This window comes from Stegostoma tigrinum, chromosome 17 (assembly GCF_030684315.1).
Source record: "Stegostoma tigrinum isolate sSteTig4 chromosome 17, sSteTig4.hap1, whole genome shotgun sequence".
Taxonomy (NCBI): domain Eukaryota; kingdom Metazoa; phylum Chordata; class Chondrichthyes; order Orectolobiformes; family Stegostomatidae; genus Stegostoma; species Stegostoma tigrinum.
The window spans coordinates 45,244,822-45,257,533 of record NC_081370.1 but is presented as its reverse complement, the minus strand read 5'-3'; the positions used below and the strand labels follow the sequence as shown (position 1 = coordinate 45,257,533).

Below are 12,712 nucleotides of genomic sequence, written 5' to 3'. Positions count from 1 at the left end.
TCCTTACAGGTCAAGTGACTTAACTGTCGCTAATTGATACACTTACAGTGCTGCTAAGAATGGCCAAGAGAAATAGTGATATAATTCCAAATCAGGATGGATGTGGCTCAGAGTCTCTTTCAGACGGTGTTCCCATGTGTCTGCTGGCCTGGTCCTTCTAGGTTGCAGCACTCACAGATTCGGAAGGTGTTTAAAGAGCTTTATATAGAGTTACTGAAGGTTAGATTTTTGCAATATGATCTGCTACCATTGTGAACCAATGGTAGAAGCAAAAGCTTCACTTGATAGATTTCTGCCAAGCTGATACTATTGTGATAGGGACCGATGGTAATACTTTAAAAGGTGGACGCCACAGTGAGATCTGGCTTACAGATCACACATCTAATTTTTGAGAAGAAAGCAGACTTAACATTGAGTCTGGTGACACTCCATAAAGTTCACAAATAGAAGAGACCATTTTTAAGCAGATTACGGAAATCTGCAAGACAAATGGACCTCTGATAGTTGGTGATTTCAATTACCTTAGGGTGCTGAATCTGGTCTTAGAAAATAAGGCAGACTCAATGGAAAACGTCAAAATGGGGGAGAATTTAAAAATTAGCCATCATGACATGATAAGTTTCAATACTAATTTGGAATAAGATTTATAAACAAACAAACAAACAACAAACAAAAAAAATCAGTCCATGGTCAAGATTCCAGACTGAAAAACAGATGTTAAAGGTCTAAAAGTTCAAATGCAGCATGCTGATTGGAAATGCTTTTTAGTGGATAAAACAGATGGAAAAATGGGAGATTTTCAAAAGGGAGATGAATAGGGTGAAAGTTAGGTACATATCCATGAGAAATAAATACAGGTTATCCAAATCTACAGTACCCTGAATGATGAGGAAATAAGGAAGTAAAACAAGGCCATGGATTGCATACCAGAATAATAGCAATAGAATCTGGAAGAGTATCTCCAATGCAGGAGTGAGGCTAAGATTGGAATATGGAAGACGAAGAGGAAGCATGAGAAAAGAATGGCAGGCTGCACGAAAACAAATAGTAAAAAGTTCTTCAAAAATACATTAAATGTGAAAGATAAGAAGTATAGAGTGGTGATACAGTGATAGATTTTTAAAAAAGTGCTAAAATGGCTGGTGGCATTCCAGATTACTGAGACAGTTAAAGGAGTAAATTGGGGACCCATCAATACAAATTTTCCAGGCCTCTCTGAACACAATATTAATGGGGACTGGATGATCGCAAATATGAACCATTGTTTAAGAAAAGGACAAAGGATAATCTAGGAAACTACAGACCTGTCAGGTGGACATCAAAAGTGCGAAAGCTGGTGGAGGCCACATCACGGGATCAGGTAAATGTACTCTTCAAGAAAAATAAGTTAACATCAGACTGCCAACACGGCTTTGTCAAGTGGACTCACGTCTGACAAATTTAAACGAGTTCTTCGACATAGTGACACAAGTAGTGGAAGTGGGTAGTACTGTGGCTATCTCATTATATATTGTTGGATATTTGGACTTTCAGAAAACATGTGATATGGTGCCACATAGCAGGTAGGTTAGCAAATTAGAAATGTTTGGGATTGATGGGTCCTCAGCGGCATAGATTAGAAGTTGGCTAAGAAATAGGAAACAGAGGGTAGGAATAGGTGGGCGTTTCTCAGATTGGGGGCAAGTTGAAAAGTGGTGTTCCCAGGGATTGGTGTTAGGACCTGGGCTTTTTCCAATTTATATAAATGATTTAGAGATGGGTATTGAGGGCAAAGTCTCAATACTTGCATGTGATATTAAGTTAGGGACACAAGTGAATTGTTAAGATGATAGTGAGCGAATTCGGAGGGACAGTGACTAGTTTGTCAAGTGGGTAGGCACCTGGCAAATGAATTTCAATGCAGAGAAGCAGGAGATAATGCATTTTGATGAAGCAACTTGAGACAATACAGGCTCAGTGGTACAACTTTGAGGACAGTGCATCAGCAGTGGGGTCTTGGGTTTCATATGCACGACTCCTTAGAGGTGGCTGGGTAAGGTGAAACATGTGTTAAGAAAGCTTTTAAGGTTCTTGGGTTGACAAATAGAGGCAGTGTAAAAGCAAGGAAAGTGATGCTACACCTCTACAAATCAGACTACATTTGCAGTATGTGGTCAGTTCTGTGTACCTGATTTAATGAAGGATGCTAAAGCCCTGGAGACAGTACAAAGGAGATATACTAGAATGGTGAAGTAACAAGGTGTCGAGCTGGATGAACATAGCAGGGCAAGAAGCATCTGCGGATCAGGAAAGCTGATGTTTTGGGCCTAGACTCTTCTTCAGAAATGGGGAAGGGGAAGGGGGATCTGAAATAAATAGGGAGAGAGGGGGAGGTGGATAGAAGATGGATAAAGGAGAAGATAGGTGGAGAGGAGACAGACATGTCAAAGAGGCAGGTCTGGAGCCAGTAAAGGTGAGTGTAGGTGGGGAGATAGGGAGGAGACAGGTCAGTCCAGCGAGCACAGATGGGTTAAGGGGGCAGGACAAGGTTAGTAGGTAAGAGATGGGGGTGGGGCTTGAGGTGGGAGGAAGGACAGGTTACGGAGGCATGGACGAGCAGGGCTGGTTTTGGGCTGCAGCAGGGGGCGGGACATTTTGAAGCTCGTGAAGTCCACATTGATACCATTGGGCTGCAGGGTTCCCAAGTGGAATATGAGTTGCTGTTCCTGATATTAGGATTGAGGAACTTTCGATACAAGGAAAGATGAGAGAGATTGGGCTTCTTCTCCTTGGAGGAGGGAAGGTTAAGGGCTTATCTTATTGATGTAGAGGCGCAGGTGTTGGACTGGGATAGGTACGGTTATAAATAACATGACACCAGGGTATAGTCCAACAAGTTTATTTGAAAACACAAGTTTTTGGAGCTGCAGTCCTTCTTTTGTGTTCCAATTGGATTATAATCTGGTGTCATGTTGGATATATAACCTATTGGACTATAACCTAGTATTGTGTGATTTCTGACCTTAGCTGATTGATGTTTTCAACATTACGAATAATTTGGACAGGGTGAGCAGGGTGAGAAGGATTTGTTTCCCTTTGTCAGTAACGAGGGATCACAATTTCAGGATAGGAGGTTTCACAGGAGGTTTCAAAAGAGAGCTGGATATATTTGGAAGCGATTAAGTTAGAGGGCAATGGAGTTAGGGCTGCAGTTGGACCTGCTGGATTGCTCTTTCAGGATCCAGTACAGACATGATGGGTCAAATTGTCTCTTCCGGTCTTGTAAAATTACATGATTCTATCTTCACAACAACTGCAAATGTTCTTCAGCAACACAACACAAGTTTATGACACAAAGAAAACAAAAAAAGAAAGAAGAGGGGGACACAGGAAAAACAGGGAGGCCAGCTAAAGATCTTAAACACAGACATCAAAACATGGCAGCCATTTCTCATCACTATGTTAAAAGACACAATTTCAGAGCAATTTCACTGTCACAGCTTTCTAAATTTTCACACTGTAGTTTTCCTGTTGTTTTCCTTTGGATTGTTGAGGTTGTTTATTTTTGTGGATTTATTTCCAAGTCCTTTGACAGAATTCTGAGAGCTTGAACTTTCTCAGTTCTACCAATTTGAAGATTTCTATCCAAACTCTACTGGCTCAGAAGCTCAACAACAAACACTTCATCTCAGGGAAGTGACTACCCTGAAATGGCTTGATTTTCTGCTTTGAGAAACTGTTCTACCATCTGAGCTGAATTCTAGTTTGAGTTTAGAACAGAAAGTCTTCAAATTAACTGCCCTAATAGCCCTTACCGTGCTGGTCATAAACTGCAATATACACACTGTATTAATTAACACCACAGAGGTTCTCCCAGGCAATCAGTCACATAATGTCTTGGAACTCATATTTAGGTCACTGCTCCAAATGAACTTTAAGCTTTTGGGAAAAAACCTTCACAGAACATAACCACATCCATTCGTACTTTAAAATCTGAAGCCAACAATCATAATATCCCCTCTAAGTTGTGTGGAAGTACAGCCACTCCAAGGATCTGTGCATGGCAATTAGCATCATCAGCTGATAGCAGCACTCGGTTCTAGTTCTGAAAGCCACTGCTGCACAAACACCTTCGAGGCTCACACAGCCAAAAAGAAAATTAGAGAGAATACTAACCATACATGTTTTCAACAATGTATCACGCTTTGAGTACTACTGCAGCTGTGCTCACCAGATCAATGGAGAATTTTCCATCACAGACTTTGTGTTTTGTAGATGCTCGATAAACACTGAAGTCAAGAAGTGAGTTTTCACTGCAGGATTCCTAGCTTCTGCCATGTTCTGGCAGCCACAGTATTTACATGATCGGGCATGTTCTAATTCTGGCAAAAGGCAACCTTCAGAATGTTGATAGTGCAGGAGTGAGCCATGTTAACGCCACTCAGTGTCACGGGGAGATGGTTAAAATTTTATTACCGTGGATGGACATTCACAGCACAGCAGTGCACGGTAATGTTATTTGCAACTTGTCAGCCACACCCAAATGTTGTCCAGATCTTTCTGAGCAGATAGACTTTAATAAAGCCTTTGACAAGGTTCTGCATGGTAGACTTTAGTAAAGTTAGATCATATGGAATTTAAGAGAACTTGTCAAGTGGATCCAAAAATGGGTCGATTGTACGAAACAGAAGGTGGTCGTGGAGGTTTGTTTTTCAGAGTGGAGGCAGGTGATCAGTGCTGGGTCTGCTGTTGTTAGTCATTTACGTAAACAATTCGGATGTGAATTTAAAAGAAATGGTTAGTAAGTTTACCATGACATCACTGGCTTATAGGAGGCTTCTAGGTTTCCTTTCAGGTTAGCTGCCAGTCTCTTCTTAAATGGGCTCTTTCTGCGTTGTTACTTGCTTTATCTACTCTGCTTGGAACCTTCTACAATCAGCCTGCTTCTAGTTTTTCTCATCCAACACTCATCTGCCATAAACACACCTTTATCTTACACAATCAGGGAGTAATATTAGATTTGAAGCATTAACTGTTTTTCTCTGCCCACAGATGATGCCAGAACTGTTTTTCTAGCATGCCGTTTTTAATTCTTGCCTCTCCCTTTTCTTCTACCTGACAATTCCATCTGAGGTTCAGATAAAATTCCCTTCATTGCAACTACTTCACATTCTTGCATCTTCTTCCAAAACTATAGCCAAATAGATTCCATCCAAGGTTCCTTTGGGATACACAAGTCTGTCCAACATCATAACATTCTCCCTAATCAATGTTATCATTCTACCCCATTCCCAGTCTTCCTGCCTACAGTACATACACGGTCCTGCCCTGGTCTCCATCACAGACACAACATTGTATTACTGTGTGGCTATCTGCACCTGCATGTCATTAATCTTACTTCCTGCTTGATGCGCATTGAGAAACACGCAGTAATTTAGTCTGTATACTCCCCGCCATACACATAACCTAATTCAACTAATGTTATCCGTTTTTCCCAGTCTTTTGTGCACCTTGGTTTTCCTCTCTTATGCTACCTCCTTCTTCCCAACATATCTGCCACATTAACTTAAATTGTGTCCAACAACAGAAGCAAACCAACAACAAAGTTAATCCGGATTCATTTTGGTGCAGTCCGTTGGACTTGTACAGATTCCAACTCGCCTAGAACTGATCCGAATGTCTCAGGAATCTAAATCTCTCTCCCCGACATTATCAATCCAGCCATGCATTCATCTGCTTAAATCTCTGATTTAATACTCATTTATCTTGTTTCCCCAAATAGTGGTTCTGGTCCTTTAATGAAAAAACATAGCGACTTCAGGCAAAGAACAGTCTTATAGTTAAATGCAAATATCCCTAAGATACCGAGCTGGACCACTCCATTCTTAGTTTGGTGAAAAATTATATTTCTGTTTCACTACTGACAAGTACTGAATACCATGGCTGTATCTGTTCAGCAAACTAATCTACCACAGATATTCAAAGTACTAATCAGTCATCAACAGTGTCTTTTAATATAATGTTAATCATTGACCATCAACCTTGCTGGCACTGTAAGTTAACATTATGTTTAAGTTTGAACTTTTCAGGCTTTTACAAAGGTCGATTTTATTTTTAAAGAAGAAAACTAATTTGTACTTATGCCATTTTACCTCTGTAAGTCCAGTCTTGTTTTTCTTTTCTAGCCATGCTTCTTGATCTGACTTGTTATTGGGTTCAACCCTTTTCACAGAACTTGAACCTCATTAAGGATATAACCTATTTAGAGCCCCGTTCACTCACGTTTCAATGAACCTTCTTCCATCACTGGACCAAGGTCGGGTTGCAGTTTCAGCACCTTCTTGCACATATTTATGAACAGAAGGGTGCAAACATAGCTTTAATTAACAGGTCCTCTTAGATGACCTGCTACCGCAAATTCCAGACCAATATTTGCACATTATACATGAAAATGTTTTTGTTTAAAAATCAGAATGCTTTTTTTCTAATTTGTCTAATTTATGCAAAGTCTAATTCAGAAGACTCAAAGCTGTTATTTCCTACCTCTGAATCCATTAGCAGGTCCACGATAGCCATTCATTCCTCCTCGTGCGTTGCGTGGGCCACCACGTGACACACCCCTGCTGTTGTAGAAAGCCTGTCCTGTACGTGCAAAGCCTGTATTCTGTTGAGGCTGCTGAGATAGTTGCTGATGTGTTGCTCCAGCAGGGTGTGTTTGGTCTTGAGATGCATGGTAAGGGCTAACCACTAGGCAGGGAAGAAATAAATAGCAGCTCAGTACCATGTAATTTAAAATAAAATCTACAAGTCTCTAAAACAGAACTAAAAAGGAACTATGTGACTAATTTCATTCATTGTGTAAAACATGAATGGCTTTAATAAAATATATTTAAAATTGGTTTAAATGAACTTAAAGATTGGATCAGGCAGATAAAGCAGAATTAATTCCTTGGTGGGAGAGTTAAGCCTTTCAGAGATGACGCTAGAAATTACCTCCTCCATAAACGATAGCATAAATTTAGAATCTTCCATAAGATCATAAGACCATTTCAAATAGGAACAGGAGCAGGCCATTGGCCTCTCAAGCCTGTTCTACCCTTCAGTGGGATTATCTGACATGCCTCAAGTCCACTTGCCTCCTCTTTCCCTGCGAACCTTGATTCTCTGAGTAACGATCAAGAATCTATTTCAGCATTGAAAAAAAAAGGGCTTTGCCCCAACAGCTCTCTGTGCCAAGGAGTTCCAAAGTCTCTCAACCCTCTGAAGAAATTCCTCCTCATCTCAAGTGTTAAATTGGCACCTGTTTATACTGAGACCAGGCCCTCTGGTCCTAAACCTGTCCATGAACCAAACAAAAACATAACTAACATTACGGTTTTCCACATCATTGTTATTTTGATGTTTCTTAATTAAATGAATTAAGGGTATGCAGTAAAATTTCTTTCCCTTCCCCCAAATGAGTGATTTAATTGCACAAATTTGTAAATGTTGCTGTTAACTTGTCCATGGCTGAAATAACGATCTTGCCCAACAAAATGTATGCTTAGCTCTCTTCCCACTTAGCCCAAATACTGAATCATGGAATGGTTACTGCACACAGGATGTCCTTATGCTGCACTGGCTCACTGAAGGAGCAATTCGCCACGTGCCACTTTGATGGGCCTTTTCAACCCCGCCCCCAGCAGATTTGCACATTTCAACTCCTCAGATGATCAGTTACTTTTCAAAGTCTCAACAGATCCTGTCTCCACCACAGAGTCATGCAAGGCGTTCCAATTCTTAACCAGTCTTGAGCCATCCTTTTACTGCCATTGCTTCTTTTGACCTTAAATCTGCTTCTGCTTGAGTCTAGATCAATTGTAAATGCTTCACTGGGGTTCATGTACTTATGAATGGGAAGGGTATTACAGGGTAGAACCACAGTTCAGAAACACAGCACCATGATGTAACTGAACATAACAGGCTTCAGGGGTTCAATGCGCTCCTATTCCAAGGATTCTGTCAATGACAGAATATCCAGTTCATTTTAAAATTTTAAGGAAGTGAAAAATATGACCAAAGCTCAGAATGTCTTCGCTGTGGCTCACAGGATGAAATCACACAACTGCATAGATTCAACGTTTTAACATTAAATCCCACTACAACCATTTTCATCAGTCTGGTGATATCATCCAGTTCTGTGACGAGAAACCACACAGTTTCTCAATTCAAACTACACTCAATTCAGTGGCCAAGAGCATCACGATATTAGCTATCAAGTTGGCACATCGACAGTAACCAATGAGATGTTTGTGCAGTGTCTTAGGGAAGGTGACTTCCTATACCGCACAATTGTTTCAAAACTTCACTCTATCAAAAAAGTTTTGAAACCATAATGTTAACCAACTCCATCACGCCCCACTTCTACTTTTGGTATGAAGTTTGAAAATCTTTCAGCACTCTCTCAGCCTGGACTGAAAGTAGTGGGCGACAACCATGAGGAGACATCCCGAAATTCAGCCACAAACAGTTCTAGCATTTAATGGCCAATGATCACAGCAGGTATCAGTCAATTTATCTCATGCCAAAAGCAGGCAGAAAAAAATCTCAGAACATAACAGAAGTGTCAGGACTGTTGATGTAGAAGACTAAATAACTTAGAGCAAACTTAAGAGCTTTAAACTCAACAACTAGAAATACTGAAACTGAACACAACTGTTTAAGACAAAAACAAAGATCACAAAAAATGAGAATTTGTGGGGGACACCCTTTAACAGATGGCAGGCCAGAATTTTCTATCAAGTAGTCTAAGATTATGAGTGAATAAACTACCCATACTCAGACTCAAAAAATGAGGAGGAGAATCAGATATTCTGGACAACCTTCATTCAGAAGCCATTTGCCTCTTAATAAGCCATGGCAGCACTGAAAGTATCAACAAATCATTCCAGCAGGACTAACTGAAGGCCCCTGACAGCGCTTTAAGACTGTGCTCCAAAACAGTGTCCTTAGTCAAACTTTCTCAGTTTGCCTGTAACATCAGCATCTATACACAATCTAATTGACAAATTACACGAAACTGGACAAATTCAATCCAGCTGTTACCTCTTCAATCTAAACTCAATCATCAGTCAGACAATAGAAGTTGTGTTCATGCTTGTCTACAAATTCAGTTTCGGAGCAACTGACCTCACTGGAAACACTTCAGCTTTAAAGCACAGTGCAAACTTTGATGTCTTAACTGACACCAAGGTATACTTCAAACCACATATCACACCACCATGATTTCAAATTTTACAGCATCACCTGCACCGGCCTCAGCTCATTTGCTTTTAAAGTCCCCATCCCTTCCTTAGTGATCTACAGACTTGGAATATTCACTCAATGAACTCATAGCCAGGATCCTAAATTCAATCTGCCATAAGCAATCTGGATAAGCATATGGACGTACATGGAATAGTGTAGGTTAGACGGGCTTCAGATCGTTATGACAGGTCGGCACAACATCGAGGGCCGAAGGGCCTGTACTGTGCTGTTATGTTCTATAAACAGGAAATGATCCAAACCTCAGCTGCCTGTGTACTTACCTGCACCATTCCCACTCACCTATCAACTCGAGTCACTGATAAGGAATTCCTCTCATTTAAAATTCTCATCCTTGATTTTAAACCAAATGGCCTCATTCCTCCCGAACACTATAATTTCTGCTCGCCTTAAAAATCAGAGGTCCCTCTCTTGGATTCATTCTCAACTTGACCGTTCCTGATTTTAACTGCGCCATCATTTGAGATTGGTGTCTTCAACTGTCTTGGCCCCAAACTCTGAAGTTCCCTCTCCAAACTCTTTAATCCTTCTAAGAACTTCTTGAAAGCTACCTCCTTGAACAAGCTTTTGTCCCAACATCTTGTGCAACGTCAGAAGTGATTCATAAATCTGTGAAGTGCCATGTAGACATTTTATTGTGCTAAATGTCCTTTAGAAACACATTTTGCTGTTGGTTAATATGGAACCAAGTTGAAGAGTTTCAGATTGGAAGAAAGAACAGAAGGCAAAGAAAACTCTGCAAAGGAAAGAAAACAGCCACATCCAAAGCACAGATTCAAGCTTTCTTCCTCTTTCACTCCTGATAAAAGTTGCAACTGGAATATGAAACTATTTTTTTCCTCTTTACAGCCTGAGCCTTGGTGTGCTTTTGTTTCAGATTTCTGGCACCTCGAACATTTTTTACTTTTCCTTTCATTCACTGCAGTACAAAGTACAAAAAATATCAAGGTGAAATGAAAAATGACACATTTAGATACCAGTTTAATGTAGCACCAATAAAAAGTCATGGAAATAGAGAAAACGTGCATAAGTAAGGCCACCATCCCATTGTGCCATCTGAAGAATAGTTCCTGGTACTACTCTATAATTTTGATGGCTTGAGCACTTCAAGTGCATTTGGTAGTATTTTAGAATGACATGTGGCTGTCTCTACAAGTGTTTAAAAAGGTAGTCAGGTCAAGTGCCTTCCAAATGAAAAGATCACAACTGTCCACTGGTTTTACCAATTGCTCAAGAGTATGCACCCTCTGCTAACAGCAATACATTCTTACTATCAACTCTTATCTGAACTCTTCAATTCTATCTAACTCCATAAAATTTCCCCTCAGGCTTCTGAATTCCATAGAAAACTTCAGAGATTTCCCATTTCTGGCTACATCCTCATAAATCTGTTGAGTCTGTCCCTTCCAATCATCTTTCCTGTAAAGCGGCATGCAAGCTGCTGTCCAACTAATGCTTTAATCTGCGACAATCAGTTATGATTAAAGTTATACATGATACAGACAGCCTGCCTGACAAATGCCCAGAGCTTTCCATACATTCAACCAAAAAACAGAATGCACGAGCTGTATTTTCTTTGATATGCACAAATATGTTTTGACAAGTCCATTAATCAACTTAATTTCATGTGCCCAAAGTAGCGCTGTGGCACTTGTATTAAGTTAATTCTAAACAATTACAAATTCTTGAGCTGATTTACTGATATGTCCTTGCAACCAAAATAGTGAAAGTTGAAACTTAAACTTGAGTATTTCTGATAATAAGTTATTCAGCATCAAAACTTATATTTCAAATGCAAGAACTGCCATATTTTCCAACAGCATTACAATTTGGACAGCAAATTGTGGGCACATATATAGACAATCAGAAATAGCAGCACAAGAATCTTTGCAGATCACAAACCCTGACCCAGCAGTTCCTTAAAGATGGAGCTGTCATCATGTCACACAATACTTTCATTCAACATTGACAGACTGCACAGCATAGCCTTTCCTCAGGGCAATATATGACTGTGATTAAACCACAACTGAAAATGGAATGACTGGCAAATGAACCTGCTGATATTAAAGTGTACTCAACTTAGCCAAAATGCATAGAACTTATACTGTCAAAAATTCAGAAGTGCTTTTCAAGAGCATTTTAAAAAATGACAGTAGCACATTAAAATATTTGGGCAGGTGACAAAAGCTTGCATGAAAATGTAGGTTTAAGAAACGTCCTAGGAGGTATGAGGGAATTCCAGAATTTACAATCTAAGGAAATGAAGGCAAACCATCACTAGTGCAGCAATTAAAATTTAGAAAAGCTCAAAAAAACCACAATTAGGTGGATGCAGCTGTCTGATTACATAGGAATGGATGAAGATATGGAGGATTTTGAAAATGAGGATGGAAATTATAAAATCACGACATCACCTGAGTGGCAGCCTTCATGTCGTCTGCAGAGGTAAGATGGGACTGGACCTTACCACTCAACAAAAATGCCACTTCAAAGCTTACTACAGAAAATAGAAGCTCTTGATGTACAAACAGGGTATTAGCATGGATGGTGTATTTGTCGATAACAGGAGGCACTTTAGGGGGAAATTGGTCACTTTAAAGTTGCCGAGATGCACTATTAGTGTCACAAAGAACAGTGCTGGGACCTGAATTGTTTACAAACTTAACTAGCAATATGGTATATCAGCTTGCCGCTGACGCAGAGCTAGTTACGAAACTAAGGTGACAGGTGTCTACAAACTGATGCAGATGGTTTCGTGATGGTTAATGTGGCACAGCAGCACAGCGATTAGCGCCAAGGACCCAGGTTCAATTCCAGCGTTGGACAACTGTGTAGAGCTCGCACATTCCCCCTGTGTGTGAATTTCCTCTGGATGTTCCAGTTTCTGCCCAGTGCAAACATGTTAGGTGGATCAGCTAAGTTAAATTGCCCCACAGTGTGCAGGGCTAGGTGGGTTAACTGTGATAAAAGTGGCATTACTGAAAGGATAAGTACAGACTCAATGGGGCAAATGGCTTCTTTCTACACTGTAGGGATTGTGATTCTATTAAGCGATGGGGCAAAAATTTGGCAGAGTACATATTTCTCTTTTTGCATTCATGGCATGTGGGAGTCACTGGGTGGACCTGCATTTATTGCCCATCCCTATTTCAGCTGCCATCTTTAGCTACTGCAGTCCACTTGATGCAGGTATAGCCACAATGAGTGAAGGAATTCCAGAATTCAACCCAGCAACAGTGAAAGGACAGCATATATTTCCAAGTTAGGATGATGAGCAGCTTCTTAGGGCACTTGGTTGATAGTGCTCCCATGTATCTACTGCTTTCTTCCAAAATAGTCATAATCGAGGGGTGAAAGGTGCCATCTCAGGAACGTCGTGAATTTCCACAGTGCACCTTGCATATGGAATACACTGTTGCTTCAGAATGTC

The 12,712-nt window shown here is 40.3% G+C and overlaps 1 protein-coding gene across 4 annotated transcripts in view; it reads right to left on the bottom strand.

Annotated features, from left to right (window-relative positions):
- The window catches only part of caprin1b (cell cycle associated protein 1b), a 129,387-nt gene that overhangs the window by 19,437 nt on the left and 97,238 nt on the right, over positions 1-12,712 (bottom strand). For all 4 annotated transcript variants that reach the window (XM_059652135.1, XM_048545233.2, XM_048545234.2 and 1 more), the window contains one exon: positions 6,523-6,726. In XM_059652135.1, the coding sequence (XP_059508118.1) occupies positions 6,523-6,726 (204 nt within the window). The remainder of the gene's footprint in view (positions 1-6,522; positions 6,727-12,712) is intronic.